At 56.8% G+C, this 26112-nt stretch overlaps 1 protein-coding gene across 3 annotated transcripts in view; it reads left to right on the top strand.

Annotated features, from left to right (window-relative positions):
• KSR2 (kinase suppressor of ras 2) overlaps positions 1-26112 on the top strand; it is an 84949-nt gene that overhangs the window by 12144 nt on the left and 46693 nt on the right. For all 3 annotated transcript variants that reach the window (XM_075434806.1, XM_075434804.1, XM_075434805.1), the window contains exons 4-5: positions 2821-3325; positions 18601-18782. In XM_075434806.1, the coding sequence (XP_075290921.1) occupies positions 2821-3325; positions 18601-18782 (687 nt within the window). The remainder of the gene's footprint in view (positions 1-2820; positions 3326-18600; positions 18783-26112) is intronic.

Below are 26112 nucleotides of genomic sequence, written 5' to 3'. Positions count from 1 at the left end.
GTCGATTTTGCCCCCCGGCGAGGGTGGGATCGCCGGGAGAGGCAGCTGCAGCCGAGGGGGTCTCCTGGCTCCGGGCTTGCGCACGTTTGGTCCTCTGGATGCTGCCGTGGGGGAAGGAAAGCGAGCGGTCGCAGCACGGAGCAGCGATGCTTCGGGTGCGGGTCCTCCTCCGGATGCGACCCGCTGCCTGTGCGTCAGCGGATTGCTCCTAGCGCTTTTGTGTTTGGAAATCAAAGCCAAAGGTGCTATGTTTGTCTTTTGGAACGGGGGGGAAACCATCTTTCCTGGGGAGGTTTGGCCATTTCTCTGCATCTCGATGGCTGTAAACTGAAAAGGGCAGGTTTAGATGGGATGTTAGGTGAGGCCCTGGCCCAGGCTGCCCAGAGAAGCTGTGGCTGCCCCCTCCCTGGCAGTGTTCAAGGCCAGGTTGGATGGAGCTCTGAGCACCCTGGGCTGGTGGAATATGTCCCTGCTTATGGTAGGGGGTTGGAACCACATGATCTTTAAGGTCCCTTCCAACCCAAACTATTCTAGGATTCTGTGATCTCCCAATCTACGAGCTGCAGCCCCTTCCTCGCCGCCTCCTCCCAGGAGCTGGTTTGCTGGGTGATTTAACGGAGCGGTTCCCCAAAAGATTCCTCCCTGACGAAGTACGGTGGGGTGCAGGAGGCTGCGCTGAGGGGATGGATAAAGCCGAATTGGGCCGAGGAGAGCAGCTCTCCCTTCGCGGCCGGGGCTCGGTGGCAGCAGGGAGGGAAGAGGTGGCCTGAGGGGCCACAGGGCTGATGCTTGTTTCGATATGCAATTAATAATCCCTATCAAAACAAAACAAACAGGCTTTTAACAGCGAACAGGCGGTCTGGCAGTGCCGTCGAGGCGGGCAGAGCGTGGGGAAAGCTGGGCAAAGGGGGGTTTGCTTCTCTGAGCTCTTCTCTCGCTTTTCCGGCTGGGAATTGGCTCCGGCAGAGCAGCGATGCCCGGGGGAGCCCCGGGAGGGAGCAAAACCTGCAAGAATTCAACACGCTTTGTGGAAAGGAGAGCTGGGGGATTTTTTTTTTTGTTGTTTATTTTTTCCCTTTCAAGCGCGTTCTCGGTTCGAGTGTGTCTCATCGAGCGGAGCGGCCGCTACCTGCAGCGTGCAAGTGAGCAGCTGGGGGTTGAAAATACATTTTCCCCAGCTCACCCCGGGTATTTTTAGCCCTGACGCACCCACTGGCCCTGTAACGGGCTATTTTTGCTCATCAGTGGTGTTACGACAGCGCCGAGCATCGGAAGGGACGGCGGCGAGGCGGGGGATGTGGTGGCTGCGACGCTGCGGCCGAGCTTCGGGTCGCGGGAAGCAGCCTTGGCTCTCCCGCTTCGTTAGCTGCTGCTAATTGCTGCCGGGGGCGGGAGCGCGGGGACGCTGCCGGGCCCGCAGCATCCGGGCAGTTTTGAGTTATGTAAATCTATGCATGCGGAGCAACCAATGGGGGAGCGCCTTGATTTGCATACATGCATGCTGCTTTGCAAATCGCTGGGTGCGGGTTAATTAACCAGCGGGGCCGATGGCTTGCGGGAGGATTTAATGGGTGGCGTCGCCCGTGCATGGCTATGGCTGCCCTTTCCCCAGCCCCGGGCTGTGCATGAAGCTGGGTGCCACCAGCCATGGTGGCCTTGGGGACCAGTGGCCACCCATGGCCTTGGTGACAAGGTGACACCCAGGGTTGAGCACCCGGCTTTGCCGACGCAGGGGTGCGGGTGCCCGCGGCCAGGGTGGCCTTGCCAGCGGTGACATGTCCCCATGCGGAGCTGCATGCCGGGGGGGTGACACGTTGCACCCTGTCACCGGCCGTGTCCCCGCTTGGGTGGTGGCTTCGTCCCGGCAGCTCCATCCGGACAGAGGTGAGGCTTTCCTACAGCAGGATTTTGTCCTTAATTAAAGAAGAGATGAGGAAGGGCGTTAACTTTTTAATGAGCCTCTTGCTGGGTTGAAGGGCTCTTTGTAGCAGCTGGAGGAGCAACTCTAAAAGTGGCTGGATAGGACTTGCTTTTTTTCTTTTTTTAAATTTTTTAATTTTTATTTTCCGCTTTGGGAGAGTGATTCAAGAAAACTCCTCGCCCCCCTTTTCCCTCAGAGCTTTTTTTTCTTTCCCAAGCCAGTCCTACAGCTTTCATCTCCTAAGCTCTTTCCTCCTTTACTTTTCCTCTGGAGCCTGAAGTCAAGCGTTCCCCTCGAAAAAGCCAGGGCGAGAAGAGGCCGGGCGATTAATAATCGAAATGGGATGGGGAAGGAGCCTGTGCAAAATAGAGAGATGATGAGTTCATGTCGGTTTTCTTAGTGGAGGTGATCAAAAGGAGTCAGCGAAGGGACCTTGAGTTGGGTCCATCGCTTGGGCGCTGCGAAGCTGCTGCTGACAGCCCTTTGCTCGTCTCTGCGCCCGTGGAGATGAATAATTAGAAGCGGAGAGGAGCTCCGCTTAACTGCAATCCCCCTTCTTCATGCAAATGGCACAACTGGCTGGCCTGGGGTGCAGGGGTGAGATGGGGGCATCCGCTCCGGCCGGACGAGGGGTGTCCCGTCCCCACGTGGTGGTGGGAAGATGATAGGGAGGGGGACACATGTGGGGGGCTCGGTAGGTGGGGAAATGTGAGCGAAGCGCCTCTCTAAGCCTTGCAAAGCACCCCTCTCTCTAACCCTTGCAAAACATTTGCTTGGCTTCGCACACTCGTGATGTGGAGAAGCTTCTCGCCGGTGATTCTGGGGGGGATGCGGTGCCAGGGTGGGGACTGTGCGGCTTCTGCCGCGCCGCATGGCCGTGCCTGTGTGCTCTCTCGCAGGCGGCAGCCTCTCCAAGCAGGACTGGACCATCCAGTGGCCCACGACGGAACCGGGGAAGGAGAACAGCCCCGGGTGCCAGCCGGAGCCGGGGCAGTGGGGCAGGACGCACCTCTCGCAGAGCCCCAAGGTCCAACCCAAGTGCGGGCAGCATCACTGCCACGCGGGCTCGCCCCACGGACCCATGTACACCCACGTGGACCGGCTGACCGTGGAGGGTCACCTGGGGCTCTGCCCACCCGTGGAGTCCGGTCACCGGTCCCTGCCGCCCTCCCCGCGCCAGCGACACGCCGCTCACACCCCTCCGCGTACCCCCAATATTGTGACCACGATGACGCCGCCGGGCACGCCGCCAGTACGACGGAGGAATAAATTGAAGCCCCCCGGGACGCCCCCGCCCTCGTCGCGAAAGCTGATCCATCTCATCCCCGGCTTCACCGCACTGCACCGGAGCAAGTCCCACGAGTTCCAGCTGGGGCATCGTGTGGACGAGGCGCACACCCCCAAGTAAGTGGGCGCCCCAGGGTGCGGTGGGGTGATGGACCCCATCCCACCTCCTTCGGGAAAGGGCTTTGCTCCCTAAACGTTGCGGCGCGGTGTCTCTGTTTTGAGCTTCAAGGTAGAAAAGCCCTGTGCCGCTCTAGCAGGCAGCGGGGATGCTGCTGGGCCGGTGTCCGCTTTGCTCCCCTGGGATCCCATTTGGGGAGCGTGGGGTGGGTGGGGAGGACCAAGGGGCTTCGGGGCTGCTGCTCGGCAAAGCCCTCTCGTGCCGGAGCATGCCCCGCTCCGGTGGGCTGGGCAGTGGGATTTTGCAGCCGCGGCCTAGGGATGCCCAACCCGGCCATCAGAGCTGCGTGCGAGAGCGAGATGGGGGAAAAAAAATCATCTTTTTGGCTGAAACGTGGATATTTTATGTACCGTGCTTTATATTCTGGAGACCTTCCCGGTATCTTTGCCATCCCTGCTGGTGTCTGCAGAAGGCTCTTTGGTCCCTGGCCGTGCCATGGCTGCTTCCCGTTGCTCTTGCTCTGCGGCTCCGGTGCCGGCAGAGGCTGCTGCTGTGCAGGGAAAGGGCTCCCCAGCACCCACACACTCCCTCTCCATCGCCTTCGAGCCCTTTGGGTGGCCGCTGCCTCGGCATGGGGTGACGGAGGGACCAGGAGCCACCTCGGAGCATCATCTCCTCTCCCCGAGGATGCGCCGGGATGGAGCACGGCTGGTCCCTGCTCGCCTCCCAAAACAGTAGCCCGCAGACAAACTGCGCTGCTTGTCCTCAAATCTGGGATTCCTGGGGGGAAAAAAAAAAGCCAGAAGTCCGGGCAGAGTCCCCTGAGGGACGTGGTGGGAGCAGGGGGAAGCCTGGCTACCCTGGCACGGCGGTGCAGACCCTCGGGATGCTCGGGCAGCTCCGGCTGGCGTGTGTGAAGGGTTAAAATCTGCTGCCTGCGCGGGTGCTGCCGGCTGCCAGACCCTCATCTCCCCCCACCCCGTCGGGCAGGGGAAGATGGGGGGGGGGGTGTTTCGGGGTGATGGATGTGATGGATGTGCCGGTGGCCACAGCATCGCGGTGTCACTTATTTCCCCGTCACGTCCCCAAGGCCATGGCAGCCGTGGGGCTGCGGTCGCTGCGTGAGATGAGGGCGGTCGCCCTTCTTCCCCGGGCTGGGAGCTTTCGGTCTCCAAAGACTTTGAGCTTTTGGGAATGAATTTACTTCAGCCGGACAATGCCTCCTGTAAGGCCGCCCTCCCCCTCGTGCTTAGGCGCTGGAAAGTCGTATTTACGCTGGGGACGGACCAAAGCGCATCGCCACGCTTGCAGGAGCAAAGCCTGAGCAAGCAGCCAGTCTGCTCCCGTCCTTTTATTTGCATTTCGGCCTCTGATCCAAGCTCTGCCCCTCGCTAGCGCAGCGGGTCTCGCCGAGGGCAAAGCTCTGGTTCCCCTGTGCCGTTTGATCACCCCCCAGGTCACGCTGCCGCGTATCTGGGGCGAGGTTTGGGCATGGGTGTCTGGAGGTGGTTCCAGCAAACCCTGTGGCCAGGGATCCCCCAGGACAGCGGGGACAAGATCCCTCGACTCTCCGGCAAAGGGGAAGGGCAGCGTGCGGAGAAGGATATCGTCAACGGGCTTTGCGCAGACATGGTCGTGTCCCCTCTTCCTTCATTGCTCTCTGCTTTCCTTCAGTCCCTGCCCCACTGTGTCCAGTTTGCCCAGTGTCTCTGGTGCTCCGCTTCCCGGTGGTCCCGACCACCTTAGGTGATGTGGCTTTAACTGACGGTTAATGAATTAATCGAGGCGAGAGAGAGCCGATATTCACAGGGCTCTGTTGTGCTGGCGTCCTGCCGCGGGCTCGTCGTGTTGGCGCGGAAGGACCCCGGCTCCCGAAAGCTGTGCAGAGAACCGGGGAGGTTAATTTTCCTTAATGGCACTCGATGATTTTTCAGGAGGCAACCACTAAATCCCGCTTGCTAATCCCATTAGTGTTTCGGGACAGTAATTAGTGTGTTAAAGAGGTGGCAGCTTCTTTTCTCCCCTTTTATCTAGCAGAGGTGTGCTGGAGTTTTACCGGTTTATTAGCCTGAGTGCGGTGGCTAACGCTCTGCCTGGCACGGAGGAAAAGTGGCTTTTTGGGGCTGTTAATGGCTAATTCTTGTTTTATGGAGTCCCCTTGCAATGGACTTGTAGAGTCGGGTTTTTTTAGGGTCATAAGTTCTGCGGTGTCAGAGTCCTCTGTGCGCTCTGCTGGAGGGAGGTTTCCTCCTGACCCCAAGCAAGAAGTGGAGCTCATCGCTGAAAAACTGTTTCAAGCCTTCTCTGATCAACCTCTTCTATTTTTGGCTGTGCCAGCGGGCTCTTTGTTTGCTTTGGGTCGTGGCTTTGTTCCCTGTGTCGTGTCCCAGCATGGAAAGCAGTGCTAGACCTGGAGAGCTGATAGTCTGGGGACACTGTTGGGGACCCCAAGTGCTGGGTGGGCGTATTAGAGTCTAGATTGACCCCCATACTGCCTCTTCGCAGGCCGCTTTCTGGTGGGACCCATCCGAAACCCTTCCAAGAGGCAGGCTGGTGTCCCTCAGGCTGATGTACCTCCTCACCTCATGTCCTCCATCTTGGGATGGGGTGAAATGGGCTCTGGGCAGGCAGGGATGCCCTTGGCAGAAGCAAAAAGCTTTCTCCTTGTGAGCTGAGGGTCAGTGTTGGTGGAGGGAAGCTGTTGGGGTGTTGCGGGGCTGCCACCACAGAGATTTCCATCTCGGTGCAACCACAAAAGTAAACCACCACCGTATATCTGGGAAAGCAGTAGCAGCGACCAGGTCTTTTCTGGAACAAGGCCACCATGTACCACTTGACTCTTGATGACAGTTTGTAAATTTGCTTGTGTTTCGTGGTTTGGAGCTTATTTCTAGGTTTTAATCCATCGTTACTGTATGCAGAAATCCTCTGAAGCAGGGGTTAATTTTTTTGAGCTTACAGCCTCAGATTTTCCTGCAGGGAGCCTCCAGCTGTTGACCGTAACTCTGGGGTATGGAACATTACTCCTAAAAAGATCCCCTGGCTTCCATAAATCCACAATCCATAAACATCTCATGAATGGTCTTGAAACAGAAACGAAACATTTAGAGTGGTTGATAATATAATGCCCATTTAATACCTCATGAGTTCCATGGGCCATTGAAGTCTTCCATGGATAGTTAATGATTATTCATCAGCAAGGAGTCAGGGAAAAAAAACAAACTCTGAGTGGAAGGTCTTAAAAACACATTAGTTGAGGAACAAAAGTCAAGCTAGTTAAGAGCGAGCTCGAGAGCGTGTGTTAACCCTTGGAAGGGTGCGTGTGAGACAGGCCTCTGGAGGCAACATCTGCCCTGGGGTGTCCTCCCCCAAAGTGGTGGCTGGATGGTCTTCATCCTTAGACCCATGCAAAGGGGAGGTGACCCCAAAACCTCATCTGCTTCCCAGTTGTGGTTCCTTTTGCCACTCGAATGTCTGGCCAAATTAATGAACTCCATGGCCAGCAAAGAATAGCCTCAGGCAAGCAGCTGGGGAGGGAGGATCAGAGCGTTTCGACGGTGAATTGAAGCAGTGTGACCTGACAGAGCTGAGCCCCAGAGGAGATGCTGAACTCTCCCAAGCGCTAAAGTGAAGCAGCTGCTGGAGAGGACATGCGGTTTGTGTGGTGCACCTAGGTCAGGTTGGGGCTGGGAGGAGGCTCCTCTGGCTCGAAGCAGCTTTATTTTGGGTGAGTTTTCAATGACGTCTCCTTACCCTGTACCATTGCAATCGCGTTTGAGGCGTGGATGCAGGTAGGGTTAGGTGTTCTGGTGGAAAAGGCTGTTTATCCAAAGCTTGACAACGGTTGTCTTCCTTGCCTGTAGCCTTGTTTATGCTGAGGGTTTGTTTCGGTGCCGGTTTTCAGAATCCTGGGTGGATGAAGTCAGATGTGAAGTTCTCGCCTGATGTGGTGATAGAGCAAGTATCCATTTTTTTCTTTTCCTTTTCCTTTGTAGTATTTCAATCTTTGAACCAACTCTTAACTTGACACTTTCTCTGTTGTGAGGTTGGTTTTTTTTCCATCCCACGTAACAGAGAAACCCCTGAGAACAGAGTATTTCCTATGGCACTTGGCCACGTCTAGTATCGGACCCTGCTTGGGGCATCTAGGCAGGTGAAAGACTGAATGAATCGCAGGCTTGCGGAAACGTAGAACCAGAGGTCTTCTCCACCATCCCCCCCACACCGAGCAGCCTGCGGTTAGACTGTCCCTCAGAGTTAATCATCGAAGCTCCCCTTAAATGCTACTGAATGACAGATCATTTATTCTGCTGCTCTGCAACCTTTATGATAATGATGTTTTCCCTTGTATCAATTCCAATCAGTGCTTCTACTAGGTAGGTCAATTATTTGATATTCTGCATGGGCTGGATTCGAAAGAGCGGCATTGAGAGAGCTCTTGTGCCTGGTCTCTCTGACATTTCCCAGGGTTGGAATGGCAGGTGGGCTCTTGGCATGGGGGATGAGCCAGAGATTAATGTTTGCAGAGCAGGTGGGTGCGGCGGGACACTACCAACCTGTGCAAATAATCCATATGCAGCATCTGCAGCGTCCTGTCATTCATCCCGTGTGGTGTCCGAAAACGTAGAGACCCACCTGGTATTTCTGGAAGAGGGACAGCATTGATGTGTGGGAATCTGGAGAGCAAAACGAGCAGCATCTCCCTCTGTGTTTCCACATAAGCTTTCCGATTAATCTCGGTGCCTTTGATGGTGAGTCAGGGCTGTGGAGTTTTGGACGGGCCCCGGATTGTCTCCAGCGCTCTCAAAGTATGGTCTGCACACTGCGTCCTGACAGTGATGGGTAGCCTCCGCAACAAACTGGCTCTCTGCTGCAATTATCCCACTGCTCTGGGCTGTGGTTCTCCTTAGGTGTGCCATTAATGTTAATTACTGCTGTGGTATTCCATCAAGAGGAGCAGGAGCTTTAACATGCTTGGAGGAGAAACTTTCCACCGTGTCCTTTAATGAGAAGTTGAGCCTCCTTTCACCACTTTGAAAGCAGAGAGCGTGATTATGAATTTAGATAAAGATTAACGTCTGGAGGGGGGAGAGGTGGCAGAGCTCTCCTGCTGCCAGCACCGATGCCTGGTTTGCTGTCTCCACGGCGTCCAAGCGAGAGGGGAGGGCACGGCGAGGATGGGTGCTGTGGGCTGCATCCCAGGGTGGTGACCAGGAGGTGGACTGACTGCTGTTGGTCATGATACAACCAGGAGGACATGTCTGAGCTCTTCTCAGCTCTCTCTTCCAGCTGTAGCTCTGCAGAAAAGACACAAAGCAGCTCCTCTGCCCTCTTCTTTGTGGCCCGAGGGGTTGGTGAGCGCATTTCGTCACCATCTTGCAAGCCCCCACTGACCTGCTGCTGTGGCCAGCCTGGCACCCAAGCAGGAGGTGGGTTGGCCAAGCGCTCCAGTGGCTTCCTTGTCAATAATGAAGTAAAAACCGAGAAGACAGGGAGAGCAGGATTTCCAAAAAGCCATGCAACTGCTCTGACAGTTCTTTTCCAGTTAAAGAGCTGCCCAAGCCCACCATGCATCAGCAACCTCAGGTCCAGAGGCAGCCTGCAAGCAAACCACAGAGAAAGACTGCCCAACGTCTCTTCTGAGATGAAAGGTTTACAGAGCTGTAGCTGGTGTAAGAAACTTCCACCTCAGAGCTTTCCAGCCGTGGGTAGTCCATGCTTTTCCCTCCAGTTGTGTAGTTTTTTGAGATTTGTCTCCCAAAACAGGTCCAGGGGTGTGCACGGCTACCTGGGTGTTGCTCTTCTCATGTTAGTGCAAGTGGTGTAGACAAGTGCTTGAGTTGATCACACCCCTTTTCTTTGAGTTTCGCAAGCATGGAGATGATGGTGGCTGGGAGATGGGAGCTGATACTGACAGAGCGCTCTGTGGTCTCCAGCCCACTCATTCCTCTCCTATGGTGACAGGCTGGGAGAGCTGGGGCTGGTCAGCCTGGAGAGGAGAAGGCTCCGGGGAGACCTTATGGTGTCCTTTCAGTACTTAAAGGGGGCTTATAAGAAAGATGGGGACAGGCTTTTTAGCATGGCCTGTTGTGACAGCACAAGGGGTAATGGTTTTAAACTGAAAGAGGGGAGGTTTAGACTGGATATAAGGAAGAAATTTTTTACGCTGCGGATGGTGAAACCCTGGCCCAGGTTGCCCAGAGAGGTGGGAGATGCCCCATCCCTGGAAACATTGAAAGTTGGGCTGGACGGGGCTCTGAGCTGCCTGATCTGGTTGGAGATGTCCCTGCTCGCCGCAGGGGGTTGGGCTAGATGGCCTCGAAAGGTCCCTGCCAACCCAAACCATTCCACGAGTCTACAGTTTTGGGGGGGGGGGGGGGAAGCCCGGAGCTGATCTGCGTGGCTGAGGTTGTGTTGTCTGCGGTTGGAGAAACCCACTCGTCTGGGTGCAGACGAGGGGAACCTCGGGGCTGACCCGGTGTGGAAGTGGCTCCAGCAAAGGGAGACTCAACCTTGCCACCGTTGGTTGGCCATGGACAGTGGTGCTCATCCACCGCTGCCCTTGTGTGTCCCTCAAAGGAATGTAACGGTGGAAAGGAAGAAAACAGAAGGGGTTTAATGAGAAACGGAACCTGCTTCAGGATCCTGGCAATTAGCTCCTCGAGCTCCTTCCATGCGGCCGCCTGCCACTGCTCTGAGCGCCGTTCCTGCTGCCCTCCTGCAGCACCGTCTCGGCAGTACACGAGTCCCGGGAGGGGGAAAAAACCCCCCCTGTTTGGCTCGAGCTCCCTTCAAAGAATTCCCCAGCTTTATAATTTGCAGCCGTAATAAAAAGTTACCCTTCGTGCTACGAAAAGGGAATAATAGATCAGTAAGACTTGAACCTTAAAATTCAGCCATCCGGGGAAGTGGGGACAGGCACTTACATAAATATTTAACTGTTGAGTCTTTGATATGAAGAACCTGTTTTTACTCTGGCCGGAGGAGGAAGGGGGTTGTTGCCTCTTACGGTAATGAGGAGGATAAATGGAACAGCTGGTGGATATGATTCTGTGATTCTCTATATTTTTTTTTTTTTTTAATATCAAGCTAGCATTGCATAGAGCTTGTTCAGATCCGGGTGTATAATGAAGAAATTTCAGACAGGTTCAGATAACCCACTGGCTTTACCTGTGCAGTTGCCTTGAACCCCGAAAACGCGACAGCAGCCGGTGCCGTCCTTGCTGGACGGGGAGGGATGCGCAGCGGCATGGGGTGTGGATGCTCTACGCTTCGTCTCGCGCATGGAAGGTGACCGGGTGCCTCCTCTTCTGGCTGCGATGGCTCCAGCCGTGGGTGGTTTTACTCCAAACTCCCAAAGCCTGTTGGGTTCGGGATGCTGGTGCTGCTTGGCCAGGGAGGCTGCCTGGATTTTTGTGGGTTTTTTGGGAAGCTCTGAAGGAAGGGATTGGGTTTTGCCAGCCGTGTGCTGACACAGGAGCCCGGCAAGAAGGGAGCAGAACTCGGCGGCTCTTCTTGCATTAAAAAATTCAAGAGTGAATTTGTGGGGTTTCCTCCTTTTTTTGTCATCGCGCGTGGGTGCTGCTTGCTCGGGCTGGAGGCAGCTGCCTGGCATGGAAGGGCAGAGCCTCGCAGGCTGCCGAGGCGCCAGGGAAGCGCTTCACCTTCTCCTTCCTCTGATTTAATACAGAATATTGCGCATTTAAGCCAGTCAAAAGACCATAAATCTTCAGGGCTGAATCCTGGCCGAGGCTGTGCACTTCAGGCTAGGCGACAACGATCTTTAATCCTTTGCGGAGAGCTAACTGAAATACCGATGAGAGGATGGTAGTGGTTTTTTTTTTGCTTTCCCCACTCTATTTGCCTTCCTTTAAAAGAAACGCTTGCGTTGAAACTGGAGTGCGCTGGAGAGGAGCAAAGCGGTGAATAAAACATGGTCTGGCGCAGTCAGCTGCGGGGTCAGCTCACCTGTTTTGGCTGGATTTTAGATATAAACCTCTTAATTTTTTTTTTATTACAATAATATTAGCAAGTGACAACAAATGCCCGCAGAGCAGATAGCTGTTTACTTGATTTCCATGTTGATTTAAGAAGCGGGCACGGAGAAGCAAACGCTGCTGGGGACTGGTTGGCGAGTCCCCTCCAGGATGCTCTTTGGGATCACAGAATCACAGAATGGTAGGGGTTGGAAGGGACCTCTGTGGGTCATCTAGTCCAACCCTCCTGCTGAAGCAGGGTCACCCAGAGCAGGCTGTAGAGGACCTTGTCCAGGCCGAGTCCTGAATATCTCCAGAGAAGAAGACTCCACAACCTCCCTGGGCAGCCTGGGCCAGGGCTCCGTCACCCTCAGGGTGAAGATGATCTTCCTCATGTTCAGCTGGAACTTCCTCTTCTTCAGTTTGTGCCCATTGCCCCTTGTCCTGTCGCTGGGCACTACTGAAAAGAGCTTGGCCCCATCCTCCTGATCCCCACCCTGCAGATATTTGTAAGTATATATTAGGTCCCCTCTCAGCCTTCTCTTCTCCAGGCTGAACAAGCCCAGCTCTCTCAGCCTCTCCTCATAGGAGAGATGCTCCAGTCCCCTCCTCATCCTCGCAGCCCTCCGCTGGACTCTCTCCAGCAGCTCCTCATCTTTCTTGAACTGGGGAGCCCAGCACTGGACACAGCACTGCAGGTGGGGCCTTCCCAGGGCAGAGCAGAGGGGGAGGAGAACCTCTCTTGACCTGCTGCCCACACTCCTCTTGATGCACCCCAGGATCCCATTGGCTTTCTTGGCAGTGGCTCAGCCATAGCCCTGGGCAGAGCCGGACGCCGGGAGCGCAGCGGGGCTGACAGCCCCATGGCCTTCCGTCTCCCTTCCCCGTAACGTATAGGTCCCCCCGTGCCCATCCTCATATCCCAGCTCCTGCTGGGGAGCGCTCTCTTTCCCAGTGCATCCCGCTCTCCCAGCCTGTGAACCGCCCACGGAGATCCCAACGGCTTCGCGCCGTCGCGCAGCGACGCTCCACGCATCCCTGCCCGGTGCCTTGCTGTCGGGGACCCTATCGCACCCGCACCGTGTCCCCGTCCCAGCTCGCGCCAATCCCTGCCCTCGGGCCGGGCTTCGGTGCGTGTGGAGGCTGGCTGGGGCTGAAAGGGGCGACGGGCCCTTCGTCCTGGGTGCCTGCTCGTGTTTCTCACCGCTGGTTGAAACCCTCTGTTATTTTTCGGCAGCCAGTGATGAGCGTCTGGCTGATTCCCCGGAGCAGGCGGGGATGAGCTGTTCGGGCTGGATTGACACCCAGAGGGATTTGCATGAAGCCCTTCAAACTAGCTGGGCTATTTTTTTCTCTTTATTTCTTTTTTTTTTTTTTTTTTTTTTTTGAAAACCATCAGCATATATTTACCAAATTCTTGCATGAAATTATGTCCCTAACAGTTGGCATTTACCTGTTGGCGCGTGGGATCGCTCCCAGCGAGCGACGCCGACTTTCCCGAGCGTTCGTGTCAGCCTGGGGCAGAAACGAGCCCCGATGATCCTGCAGACTCTGGTTTCGGTGGTTCGGGTGAGGGGTGCTGTGCCTCGTGTCCCCCCCCAAGATGCACGGGGAAGGCAAGGATAAAAATGAGAGGTATTTTTTGGCCAGGCATGTGGTTAGAGGACAGTGAGAGGCAACGGAGTGGAGCTGACTGATGGGAGGTGCTGAGGAGGGTCTGCGGGTCCAGCAGCAGCTGTGGGGCTCACAATGTGGGAAGGGCTGAGGACCGGTGACCTCGGACAGGCTTTGGGGAGCCCAGGGCTGCGTAGGGCAGAGTGCGGCCCCGTTTTGCTGGCGGGGAGCCCGGCACCCCCGGAGTGAGGGGTGCTTGGTGCTTGCAGAGCCCCTGGGGCTGCCCAGCTTGGTAGCCTCCTGCAGCTGGGGCGAGCACGGAGAGGGGACCCGAGGCTTCGGCAGTGGCAAAAAAAAACCAGTTGGGATGTTCAGATTTGGGGATCTCCTCTGGAGCTGGCGGGAAAGAAGCCTTTGTCCCTGTGGTGGCACTTTTCCTGCCATCGCTGGGCGTGGCAGGGGCTAGCCATAGTCACCCCGGGATGTCCCCAAGATTTTGGGGGGCATCAAGCCTAGAGGAGGACCGCGCAGGGTCCTCTGCTTCCCCCAAACCCTTGAAAGCCAAAACAGAAAATAACTGGCACATAACTAGCTCCCCGTTCCCCCAGTCCAGTGCTCCGCAGCCTCCCCCGGCGCGGGCTGGAGTCCCATTTTGGTAGTTGTCCAGCTGTGACTGGAGGAACATGGTCCTTCCCGGGGGCTGGGAGGTATCGCCGCCATCTCCACAGCCCCTTCCGCAGCTCCGCCGCTCTGCAGAGCCGTGCTGCGCTCGCCCTGCCGCTGCGGTCGCTGCCCCATCAGCATCGCCGTATCGTCACTGGGGTGTTTTAGGGGGAGGGCTCGCCTTTTCCAGCTGAGAACTTGGCAGCTTCTGGAGAGGTCTGAAATGGTGCTTAATATGGGGGGGGATTAGTCTAGCCTGTGTTGCGTGCTGGGCTTTGCTGGTTCCTAACAATCCGGCCGGGGCTTGTTTGGCCGAGATTCCCAGCAGCGAGGTCCAACCCAGCCCCCATCCAGGAGGAAGGGGTCTGATGCAGTCTAGGGGCTTTATCCCTGTGGAAAATTGAATTCAGCTGATGTTCTTCCTTGTCTTTTTAAAAAAATATCCCCTTTGTTGCTTTCTCTGTCCTCGCTGGATGTGGGAGCATGGCGGGGGGTGATGCCCAGCGGAGCCTGGCACAGAGGAGGGGGCTCCTCCTGCCCCTGGGTTGGGGGGTCCAGGGGCTCCAGGCTGTGCTGGCTTCTTTGGACTGGGAGGACCACGATGCGTTTCCAGCCTTGTGTGATGCTGGCTTGGGTAAACGAGGGGAAATGGAGTTGTTTGCCAGAGATGCGGGGTATCGCTGTCGAAATCTGGGAGTTGAGCTGGAGGCGGTGGGGAGGGACAGCCTCCTCCGCCCGGGGATGGACACCCTCAGCTCCGCTTACTGCTTGAAAAGCGAGAGACCTTCCCCCCCGGAGTGGAAAAAGCCGGATTTAGGAGCAGCTTTGCGCTCATGGGGGAGGAAAGCTTTTTGCCGCGGGGCTGGGTTGGTGTGGCCCCGGCCGTGTCTCTCCCAAAGGGTGGTGGCCGCATCCCGCATCGGGTTGGCACCATCACCGGCCAAAGCACGTCCCTCTCGGAGCCCAGAGTCCACTGAGTTTTGCCTGTCGGTGGGTTGTGGGGAGGGGGCTGGGCTGTTTCGTCCCTGTCCTGGTGCTCCTGCCACAGGCTGAGATGAGCGCGGGTGGTGGGAGGGCACGGGGTGGTCTGAACAGTTGGACTCGATGATCTTAAGGGTCTTCTCCAGAGAGGTGAAGAAGTGGGTTTGGTCTCAGTCCCCCAGCACCCCAGGGGCACCTCGGGGGTCCCTAACAGCTGGGACACTGCCGTGGCCAATGTTGGGGTGCTGGCAGCAGGATACCCTGTCCCTGAGACCCCCCTGAGGCTGGGGACATGGCGGGGTGAGGATGCTCCTGCTGCAGCATCCCGCTCCTCTCCCTGGCAGCAGGGAGGCTTCGGTCCCTCGCTCCCGCTCCTCTGGGACAGGGAAAGGAGTCCAGGCCACAGAGAGGCGAGCAGCTGACCCTCACCGGTCACCCAGCTGGACCATGGTGTTTGCCTGTATTTATTAATTTATTTCTTTTCTGAAGAAACAGGGAGAGAGAAAAATCTCGCTGTCCAAAATCACTCAGCCTTCGTAATAATGAAAGCTGTCACCAGCCCCGCTTGGCGAGGAAATGATGCTCGCGGAAAATATTTGGTCTGGAACTGATTTATGGGTGGAAAAAAATGAGATTAGTGGCTAATCGTTGCGTTGCAGGAAGCGCTTTGGGCTGAGTGCCGGAGCCGAGCTCGCGGGGAGCTAGGGCCGTGCCCGCGCCGGGGGCCGCGGTGGCGACGCCGTGGTTGTGCTGCTGTGTTGGGTTGGGATCGAGCGGCAGCGACGGGGGGCTTGGGCCAGCTCTGGGGGCCAGCAGGCTTCTCACCCTGGTGCTTTGCACATTTGCTATAAGGACTGGGGGTCTGTGGCCAGGGGCAGCTTAGATCCCCCCAGCAGGGCACGGCATGGCTGTGGGGCTGCTGGTGTGTCGGACCCCCATCGACTCCAAGCCGGGAGGGTTGTTCCATCAGACCTTGCTGCAGGCAATCATCCGCCCCGTCCCCGAGCTCAGCACGCCCAGAGAAGTCATTGCAACCACCCTCGAGGCAGCAGCAGCTTTTCCTGCGTGAGGAAACAATTAGCTAATTAGAGGGCGGTTTAATTTTCATCTGCTGGAGCGGGCTGGTGAGCGCAGCACGGTCATTTCCTCCCGGCTGGCACGGCCAGATGTCACTGGGCACTGCTGGGACGGGGCAGCGGGAGATGTGTGGCCCCGGGGGGGACGGGGCAGGAGCGGGCGGCTGAGCTCGGCGGCATCTCCGGTTGGTGTTACTGGAGTGACGACAGCGGGGCAGGACCCGGTGCCTACGAACAAGCGCGTGAGTGTTCGCAGGAAAGCAGCTGCTGGACGCAAGGAAGGTTTGGAGAGTGAGCAGTGCCTGGGTCTGTGCTTGTCCAATCTCCACTCCCAGCTCTGGTTTGGTTTTGGGGCTCCGGGTTTCCCTCCCAGGCTGCAGCAGGACAGGCTCAGCCGCCGGTGCTGCGGAGGGGCCGTGATTTCCTCGGCTCCCTCCCTGCTCTCCTGTTGGTTTTTTGCCTGATTCTAACAATATAAGCGGGCACTGAAGGCAGCGGGTCGGATTGAAGGCTGTAATCCAGCAGTGCGTCACTGCTAACCGTGTAACCCGTGAGGAAGCCACCCCCAGACGCTCGTGAGCAGCGCTGCTGGGACTTGTCCTGGCTTTGGGTAAAACACAACTGATTCTCTTCTGGCGAATCTTCCTTACAGCTGAATTGGGCAGAGAGGAACCTGATGAGGTTCAACAAAGGCAAATGCAGGGTCCTGCACCTGAGGAGGAACAACCCCATGCACCAGTACAGGCTGGGGCGGACCTGCTGGAGAGCAGCTCTGTGGAGAGGGACCTGGGTGTCCTGGTGGACGACAGGTTAACCATGAGCCAGCAGTGTGCCCTGGCTGCCAAGAAGGCCAATGGGATCCTGGGATGCATCAAGAGGAGTGTGGCCAGCAGGTCGAAGGAGGTTCTCCTCCCCCTCTACGCTGCCCTAGTGAGGCCTCATCTGGAGTACTCTGTCCAGTTCTGGGCTCCCCAGTTCAAGAAAGATGAGGAGCTACTGGAGAGAGTCCAGTGGAGGGCTACGAGGAGGATGAGGGGACTGGCGCATCTCTCCTACGAGGAGAGGCTGAGGGAGCTGGGCTTGTTCAGTCTGGAGAAGAGAAGGCTGAGAGAGGACCTTAGAAATTCCTCTAAATATCTGCAGGGTGGGTGTCAGGAGGACGGGGCCAGACTCTGTTCAGTGGTGCCCAGCGACAGGACAAGGGGCAATGGGCACAAACTGAAGCAGAGGAAGTTCCGTCTGAACATGAGGAAGAACTTCTTCCCTCTGAGGGTGACGGAGCCCTGGCCCAGGCTGCCCAGGGAGGCTGTGGAGTTTCCTTCTCTGGAGATATTCAAGACCTGCCTGGACAAGGTCCTCTACAGCCTACTGTAGGTGACCCTGCTTGGGCAGGGGGTTGGACTAGATGACCCACAGAGGTCCCTTCCAACCCCTACCATTCTGTGATTCTGTGATTCTGAGTAACTGCATTTTTCTGAGGCTGGCTGCATATTTTATTGACACTGAGAATACCAAACGTGAGCTGTCGCGCTGCCCGCTCCCTGCGCGGGCGGGGCTCTCTGCCCCACATCCTCCAGATCCCGATGCGGGCTGAGCCGCCTGTCCCAGAGGCTGCATTGGGCAGGGCAGACGATGCTCCTCTCCACCTTCTGTGACGGCAGAGGGGCCAGGGTGCGAGCGGCTGAGCCAGCAAGGCTCACCAGTGCCAGAAACCTCCAGCCCAGCCCCCGCGAGCCGTCGGTGCCGGTCTGCGTTGCACATCTTCCAGGTTTGTGTGCTGCTCTGGGCCCACCTGAGCTGCTGAAGCAACAGCTGGTCCTTGTCACGGCGCAGGGCAGGTGGGGAAAAATGGGCTGGTAAGGAAGAGGTGGGCATCTCGTTACCCCCCTGCTCTGCAGCGCTTCACTTCTGATGAGTTTCCCAGTGGTGAGGGTTGTCCATGCCACAGTCCTGTTCCCCGGGTTTCACCTGGGGCTGCTCACGGCGTTTGCCTTGGGTGACACGCTCCGCTGCGGTCTACCCCTCGGCCATACTCCATTCCCCTGCTCGGGCCCGAAAATGGACGTAGGTGCCATTAAATGACGTTAAAATGGGAGCAGGTGCTGAGTGCTGCAGCGAGCTGGTGATCTGGGTGCCAGTGGGCAGGAGCTGGGTCCAGCGCTGCCATGATGCCCAGACAGCAGCATCTCTGGAGCTTAGCAGCACTGCAAGTGCCCAAGTCCGTTTCAGGTGCTGTAGCAAGCAGTCTGAATCTGCTCCACAATCCTTCTGTGCCTCAGTTTCCCCCATTTGGAGCAGGGCTGGTAGTAACGGCCGATGTTTCGGGATGCAGATGAGCTCTGTGTGGCGGCTGCCTCAGAGAGCGAGCCTCACCCTGTGCTGGCAGCCTCTGAGCTGGTGTAAAGAGGAGCCACGATGGGCACAGCAGCACATCCAGCCCTCCCGGCCCCAAGCGGGACGGTGCAGTTACCTGGGGTCTTGAGAGAAGATGTTCAAGGACTTGGACATTACTGCAAGCCTTTTAACCTCAGTGAGGTGCACGCAGTCAGGGTTCTGTTGGAAGTCTCTTGGGCTGGAGCTCTGCAGGGTGATGCAGCCCCTCAGAGGGCTGGCAGACAGTAGGTGATTTTGGGCTTGGAGGTGAGGGGGCTCTTGGACCAACTGACCCTTTCCAGCCAGGTTTTGCGGGAGGAAGAGCTCGCGAATGCGATGCGTTGCTTAATGAACATTGCCTCTTTTTGATGAGGGAGAGGGATTGAAAGTTCTTTCAGGGATATGGGACTAGTTATCCCGTAAGCTCACGGGGTGGCGCAGCATCCCCCTGCACGAGCAGCCATCCGACGAGTGCCACCGGTCCCGCAGTGCATCGCTCCTCCCTCCCCGCCTGTGAGCAAATTCCCCCCCCTCCCTGGTTTCTTGCCCTTCACTTTTCTCTCCTTATTTTCTCCTCCCTTTTCCTTCCAGAATCAAGAAGAAGAATAAGCCCTTGAACCTCAAGATCCACAACAGCGTGGGGAGCTGTGAGAACATCCCCGCGCAGCGCTCCCCGCTCCTCTCCGAGCGCTCCCTGCGCTCCTTCTTCGTGGGCTACCCGCCTTTCCTCCCCTCCACCCCTCCCGTCCACACTGAAGCCACCTTCTCAGCAAGTAAGTCCCAGTGTCCCCTCCCTGCCACGTCCCACTTCCATGGGGTGGGTGATGCCTGGGGCCAAGCAGAGGATGCGGCTGTGGGAAACCTGGGGCGTCCGCCTGTGCGTCGATGGTCTGGAGGGCGTTGGTCAGGGTTGTGTGGTGAGCACAGCCCTTGTGCAGGTGCCTGGTGTCAGCGTTTGGAGATATGTGGGTGCTGCTGGGTGAACATAAGCCTGGAAACTTGATTATGGTATATATGAATCACAGTATCACAGAATGGTCGGGGTTGGCAGGGACCTCTGTGGGTCCCCCAGCCCAACCCCCTGCCCAAGCAGGGTCACCCACAGCAGGCTGCACAGCACCGCGGCCAGGCGGGGCTGGAATATCTCCAGAGAAGGAGACTCCACAGCCTCCCTGGGCAGCCTGGGCCAGGGCTCTGTCACCCTCAGAGGGAAGAAGTTCTTCTTCATGTTCAGCTGGAGCTTCCTCAGCTTCAGTTTGTGCCTGTTGCACCTTGTCCTGTCACTGGGCACCACTGGAAAGAGTCTGGCCCCGTCCTCCTGACCCCCACCCTGCAGATATTTAGAGGCATTTCTAAGGTCCCCTCTCAGCCTTCTCTTCTCCAGGCTGAACAAGTCCAGCTCCCTCAGCCTCTCCTCATAGCAGAGATGCTCCAGTCCCCTCCTCATCCTCGCAGCCCTGTGCTGGACTCTCTCCAGTAGCTCCTCATCTTTCTTGAACTGGGGAGCCCAGCACTGGACACAGCACTGCAGATGGGGCCTCCCCAGGGCAGAGCAGAGGGGGAGGAGAACCTCCCTCGACCTGCTGCCCACACTCCTCTTGATGCACTCCAGGATGCCATTGGCCTTCTTGGCAGCCAGGGCACACTGCTGGCTCGTGGTCACCTTGTCGTCCCCCAGCACTCCCAGTCCCTCTCCACAGAGCTGCTCTCCAGCAGATCTGCCCCAGCCTGTACTGTCACATTGAATATTGATTTATGCAAGCAGATATGCTCCCGTATTGTAAGAACATGGGTGCAGGAGGGTGGCTACCGCCGTTTGGAAAAGTCACGAGCCTTTCCATGCTACCTGGGTTGGTGATGCCGGCTGGCTGTCCCTTGAGAGGGACTTTTCTGAGGGCTCCTTCGTAAATCCAGCCATGGTTTTACCTGCGAGGAGGGTGCTTTTCAGACCTTTCCTGCTTGCAGGTTTTTGAGCCGATGCGGAGTCTTGGGTGAAGAACCATGAAGAACTTCACTCTGAGGGTGATGGAGCCCTGGCCCAGGCTGCCCAGGGAGGCTGTGGAGTCTCCTTCTCTGGAGATATTCCAGACCCTCCTGGACGTGGTGCTGTGCAGCCTGCTGTGGGTGACCCTGCTTGGGCAGGGGGTTGGGCTGGGGGACCCACAGAGGTCCCTGCCAACCCCGACCATTCTGTGATTCTGTAAAGCCTGCCCTGAAGCAGATGGGTCTGGTGCAAAACCCATGGAGCTTGATCTCAGCAGCCAGCCCCAATCCTGTCTGTGGGGCCACCCTGGGACGGTTTTCCCTCTTCCAGGAGATACTGGTGGTGGGACTCACTGGGTGGGTTTGGGCGGATGAGCTCACCCAGGGCATTGCTGCTGGCCAAGGAGAAACAGCCTGACCCGTATTTCCCGATCTCGGACGAGCGGCCTGATGATTTCTGTAGGAATTGAAGCTTTTACGGGCCAGGCGTGGTTTTCGGCATAAACAAAACCCTCCCAGAAAACGCACGGCAGCTGCTGGGAGCGATTTGTGTGCCAAGAGCTGCTGTGGGACCAGCCCCTGGCCTCTTGTTGCTCTGCTAAAAAGTTCCTCCAACTCCACGTCCAAGCTGGATTTCTGCCACCTTCCCCTCCTCAGACTTTTTCCCTTGTTTGCTTTCCCAAAACGTGGTCTTGCTGGCTCGCCTGGGGTTCTTCAAGTCGTTCTCACTGCTCAGGTCTGGGTTGTTGCAGGGGCTTTGCAGGCAGCTCCCCTCCCTGCCCATCCAGCCCCCTGGCACCGGCAGGTTCTTCCCTCGCCGTAGCTCTCACCGGGGCGGGCAGCAGCACTGGGATGGCTTCATGGGCCACCCTGAGCACTGGTTTGGAGGTGCTGGTGTGATGGGGCAGCTCCTTCGCCCTGCTTTCATCCCCGTGGCCGTGCCTCTCCCAGTCATCTGCAAGGCAAAAACCTGGTGATTTCATTTCTTTATTTTTTTTACACCAAACAGCTGCTGTTTAGGCTTGTTGAAGGGTCATCGAGCCACTTCTGACACCCTTTTTCTCCCCTTTCTTTGGCTTTGGGGACAGTGGGACCTGGCAGAAGCTCTGCAGGCAGGCGATGTGATTTCTAGAGATGTCCCACTACCCAACTCTGCCTGGCACAGCCAGCAGATCTGCCTGGAGCGGGGGGTATTTTTGCATCGCTGCTCCCCCTGCGGCATCGGCTGAGTTCAATTTGCAGCCCAGAACGGTGGGGACCAGTGGAAACCAAGCAATCAACCCCATTCTCGGCAAGCCCCCGCCATGTCTTGTTGCATTAGGCTTCCTCATGCGCCAGCGTTGGATGACATCCCACGGTGTGACAGCCTGATGCAACGTGGCATTGCAGGAACGTGATGCAATAAGAAGTGATGGGCTATCAAGTGAGGAACGCTGCTGGAGAGGTGTCTCCTCTCATTTCCTTCAGCCTTCCAACTTTTCTTGGCTGCTACCAATGTTTGTTTGCTGGGCTGGACGTGAGCTGTGGAGAGAGGGGCTGGGTTGCACCAGCTGCTTGACCCCTTTCGAGAGGTTTTAGCATCAGGCAAGCTTGGTCCCTGCAGGAGCAGCATCCATATGCTCAGTGATCCTCGCTCCTGGGGACCTGCAGGGAAAATTTGGTGCAAGGCGAATCGATCCCACCAGATTGTTGTTTTTCTAGTTCTCTTGTGTTTCCGCATCATTTCTGTACCGGTGGCCTTGTTCTCGAGCTGCATCCCAGGTTTCTGTTTGCTTCCACGTTTTTCTTTCCGGTTTGCGATGCTGTGGGAAGAGCAGCCGCATCCTGCACGCGGCAGCCGGGTGCTGAGCATGGCCCTGCAGGGAGAGAGATGGGGTTAATGGAGCTTGATGCCAGGGCTCGTTACCTCGCGGGGAGAAGATGAGCTATGACAAGTGGTGCAGAGGCACATTCGTTTGTGGGGAAGAGTAGATGTCTCTGCAGCTTTCCCCATGCTCAGCGTTGCTGTTATGGGACCTGGGTGGCTTCGCGGGTCCTTGGGTCCCCTGCTCTCCTCTCGCTGCGGTTCTCACTGGTCCAAAATATCAGGGCTTGTAGGTCCTGTAAGTGCTGCTCGTGGTTTGGGGGTCACACCTCACCCTGTCTCCTGGGGTGCTGCGATTTTTCATTGCCTTTTAAGTGCAGTGGGTTTCCCATGCGCTGCTGAATGAGCTCCATGGGGCTCACCACGGGTGTGAGCCAGTGCATCGTGCCCACCCCTCATCCTACGGACCTCCCTCTCCCTGTCCCAGCCAAGTTCTTCACAATATCCCACCTCTAGGACCATGGATACCTAAGCTTTTAAAAAGGAAAATGCCTCTTTCCTCTTGTGGGATTGGCACGGCAGGACCTGGTAGGCTCTGAGTTGATGTGGAATTACTTCTCTAAGCACTGAAACCAAAGAATGTTGTTGTTGGATCGTCGTTGTCTCGATGATCTCTCTTCAGCAGCCAGCACGTTTTGCTGTTGTGGCAGGAGCGTGCTCCCATCTGAATCACCTCTGGTCCTGATTGGATGCGGGTTTGGATGCTTCTCTCTTATTTTTAACAGCCAATTTGCCCTGATGGGAATAGATTTTCACAGACATGGAGCAAGAGCGTGAGGACTGGCAGCAAGCTGCAGAAGGAGCCTATTTCTCCTACAGCACAGATCTTGCTGGAGGGGTAAAGTCCCCTTCATGTAGGGCCAGGATCTCCATAAATTTTGATTTTGAATTGAATTTTTTCCTTAGCAGCCCTTGGAGGGGGAGCAGAAGGGGAGAAGTAAAGACTTTTGGGGTGTCCTTGAACTCTAGCTTGGCCCTGAAATAGCCCAGCCCTATGGCTGAGGGACAGAAGATGGTTTGTCTGACTCCATCCAGGACCCTCTCTCAGTGCATCTGGTCACTCCTGGTGAACAAATGACCACCAGAGACATGTTGTTACTTTGAAATAGGATTTAGGTCTCAACACCCTATGACTTGGCTACAGGCGCCCAGAAATCAGGTTGGATCTTCTCCTTTTTATTGTAAAGGCTCATGTCTTGTAGGTTCTGTGTGTTTCTCCTTCATCTGGGTGTCCTGGAGGCGGCTGGAGTTGCTCCCGGGCTGTGCCCTCTGCCTGTCCTCTCCCTGCTGCAAGGCCAGCCGGAGCACTGTCACCCAGTGCATCCGGATCAGGTCACCTCCTCAATTATTTGAAACAAAAAGGGTGGAAGGAAGCACAGAAAAGGCTGCGTGTGACTTTGCTGTGCTAGGGCAGAAAAACTAGCACTCGGGCATGTGGCTGTGTGTGGACACCTCGCTGGTGTCCAACACTACGGAAGGAAAGGAGCAGTCAATGCGACCCAACTCAAGACTTTGCATGTAGCAGGAGAGGAAAAACCCATCATCTGTCTCCAGTGGCCCATAAACTGAAGCTGTGTGTGAGTCTTCTTCATGCAGGGATGTTGCTGAACACCTTCCCGCAGCACACGGTGGAGAGGCTCTTTCTGTGGCCTGGGAACAAGACAAGAGCCGTGGAGCATCCCCCGGTACATGGAGTTATGAGCAGTGACCCTTCCAAGCCTTTGTCCTGTCCCTGGAGAGCCGATCGCGGCTGTTTTAGTGTGGTCTCCAGTGATGTCCACCTCTTCTCTCCCGGCTCCCAGCTGGGTGCATCAGCCCAGTGCTATACGTCAGCTCTGTTGCATCCACAGCTGCCTTTTGGTGCTGCTCTGGCCGTGGCCCTGGTGGGTCACTTCTTCTGGATCCCCATCCTGGCTCTGCCTCTTGGCTTTGTGACCAAGGACTTTACAGTTCATGGTGCTGACCTTGTGACCCGAGAAGCAGCCTGGCTGTGCCTACCTGGGGCTTGGGTGGTCAACCAGTGATGGCCAAGCAAGCAGCAAGTGCTGAGATGCCACCAGAACTCCTTGCGCTTCCTCAGCACCTGAGCATCTGCGAGAGAGCCCTCAGAAGGGCTGGCGTTGGGTAGGTATGGTGGTGGAGAGACCTTCAAGATAACATCCAGCGGATCAAGCCCTGTGCTGGGAATCCAGGAACACTAAATCCAGCCTTTCTGCTGCAAAGGACCAGGCAGGACCAGAGTGTGTGATGCCGGCGTTGAAGGTACCGTGAGGCATACGTGCAAGCAACCACTGCTGTTCAGACCATGGCCCTTCTCTGCAGGCATGCTGTCCCCAATGCTGGCCATGATTTGGTGGGAAAAGACTTCTCCTTAAGGCTGCCCCGGCCCAAACCGCCTTCAGCAGAGGACTTCCCAAGCGGGACATCACTTCTTCGTGACCATCAGTGGCTCTCTCCTCACTGAACCTGCCCTGCTGCCAGTACAAGCCGTGGTGTGAGCAGCCCAGCTGGGAGCTGGCAGCCCACATCTGGCCACAGCTGCCTGCCTCGCCATCGGGCCGCTCCGGCCGGCAGCGCAGCACCGGAGGGTTCCCTGCCCTGGCAACGCCGAAGAATACGGCTTTGTCTGGGCAAGCCCAATCGACTCTGCGAGGCTGTGAAGCAGGGGGGGGAAATCAAAAGGCGAGTATTGAAGCCAGCGAAGCGACTGAACATGACGGTTTTGGCTGTACGAGTAGGATTGTCACGCTGCGCAGAGGAGCTGCCGGGATGATGAAGCGAATCTGTTTTCTTACGAGAGAGATGCTCGGAGAACAGCTCTGCCTGTGCTGGCTGCGTTGGATGATCCCCTCGGCAAGGGCTGAGGTTTTGTTTCAGCCCCCCCGGATCATCCTTCCACCCCCAGCGGGGATGTGGCAGGGGGGGTCGTTGGGTTTGGACCTGGCTGTGGTTGCCGGTGAAATATTGGCACGGATGCGGGAGGGGGGCGAACCCCCTTTTTAGCTTGGATCCTGCGCAGTTTTTATGTTGCCGGGGGAGAGCTGCTGGTGCTGCTGCTCCTTTGCTGTTGCGGCTGGGCTGTTTGGGGATCTCTCCCATCCCATTTTGGCCCTAAAACCAGTTAGAACGAGGACTGAGGTGTCTCATGGAGAGACTTTGCACCCTTGGGTGCACCCTTTGCTGTGGAGCAGCTCGCCAGTGTGCTTGGGACTGTGCAGGCAGTGACTTCTGCCATCATCCCCTTGGTGACCTTCACAACATGGTCCCCAGGCTGCGATTTCTGCCCGGGGATGGGGTGGTAGAGATATTCATGATGCTGGACTTGTTGTTGTTGTCTTCCATGTCGTTGTTGAACTATTTTGGGAGGAGGCTGCACCCCAGCGTCTCCCCATGATGTCCTCGGGCATCATGCAGGCAGTGACCTCTGCCAGCATCCCCCTGGGGACCATCACGACATGGTCCTCAGGCTGTGATTTCTGCCTGGGGAGGGGGCGGTAGAGATATTCTTGATGCTGGACTTATAGTTGTTGCCTTCCAAGTAGAAGCTGTTGAACTTCCAAGTGGTTATTGAACTATTTTGGGAGAAGGCTGCACCCCGGCGTCTCCCCACGATGTCCCCAGGCGACTCAACCGCCCTGGGACTGGTGCTGGGAGTGGTTTGGTGGCTGCCTGGGGCAGACGCGGGTCTGTAGGACATCTACTGACAAGTGCAAAGTCTCCTGGCTGTTCCTCAGCTTCTTGGTGATTCATCCCAGGATGCTTTCCAAGTTCCCTTCCATCGATTTTATCCGTCCCATTCATAATGCGAACGTCGCCTGACGCTGTTTGTTGTAGTAGGAGGAGGAGGGTTTGTTTACCGGGCTGTCGCCGTGACGGAGAACACGTTCATGCCAATTCTCTGGGCATCCAGAAAGGTGCCAGGAGCTGAGGTAAGGGGGAGATCATGCCAAAACATGGTCTCCGTTGTGTGGTTTGGCACAGCCGCCAGCCCCAGGTGATGCTTCTGGTGTGTTTTGGTGAGGGTGCTGGGGCTTGCTGAGGGCATCGCTGCTCTCCTGATCTGCCCCCAGGCAGGGTGGAAACCCAAAAGACATGAAGTAGGGGAGCTCTGGCTGCTTTTCTCCAGACAGGAGACGCCCAGGCAGGCAAACATCCGCTGCGGCAGCCGAAAGGCACCGGGGAGCCGTTGGGATGGCAGCGGGGGCGAGGAGGGTGTCATGGCCGAGGCAGCGTCACGGTCCCCGTCACCTCTGAGG

The sequence above is a fragment of the Opisthocomus hoazin genome, chromosome 13, assembly GCF_030867145.1.
Source record: "Opisthocomus hoazin isolate bOpiHoa1 chromosome 13, bOpiHoa1.hap1, whole genome shotgun sequence".
NCBI lineage: Eukaryota > Metazoa > Chordata > Aves > Opisthocomiformes > Opisthocomidae > Opisthocomus > Opisthocomus hoazin.
The sequence above is the reverse complement of the archived record's forward strand: the minus strand, read 5'-3'. Positions and strand labels throughout refer to the sequence as shown.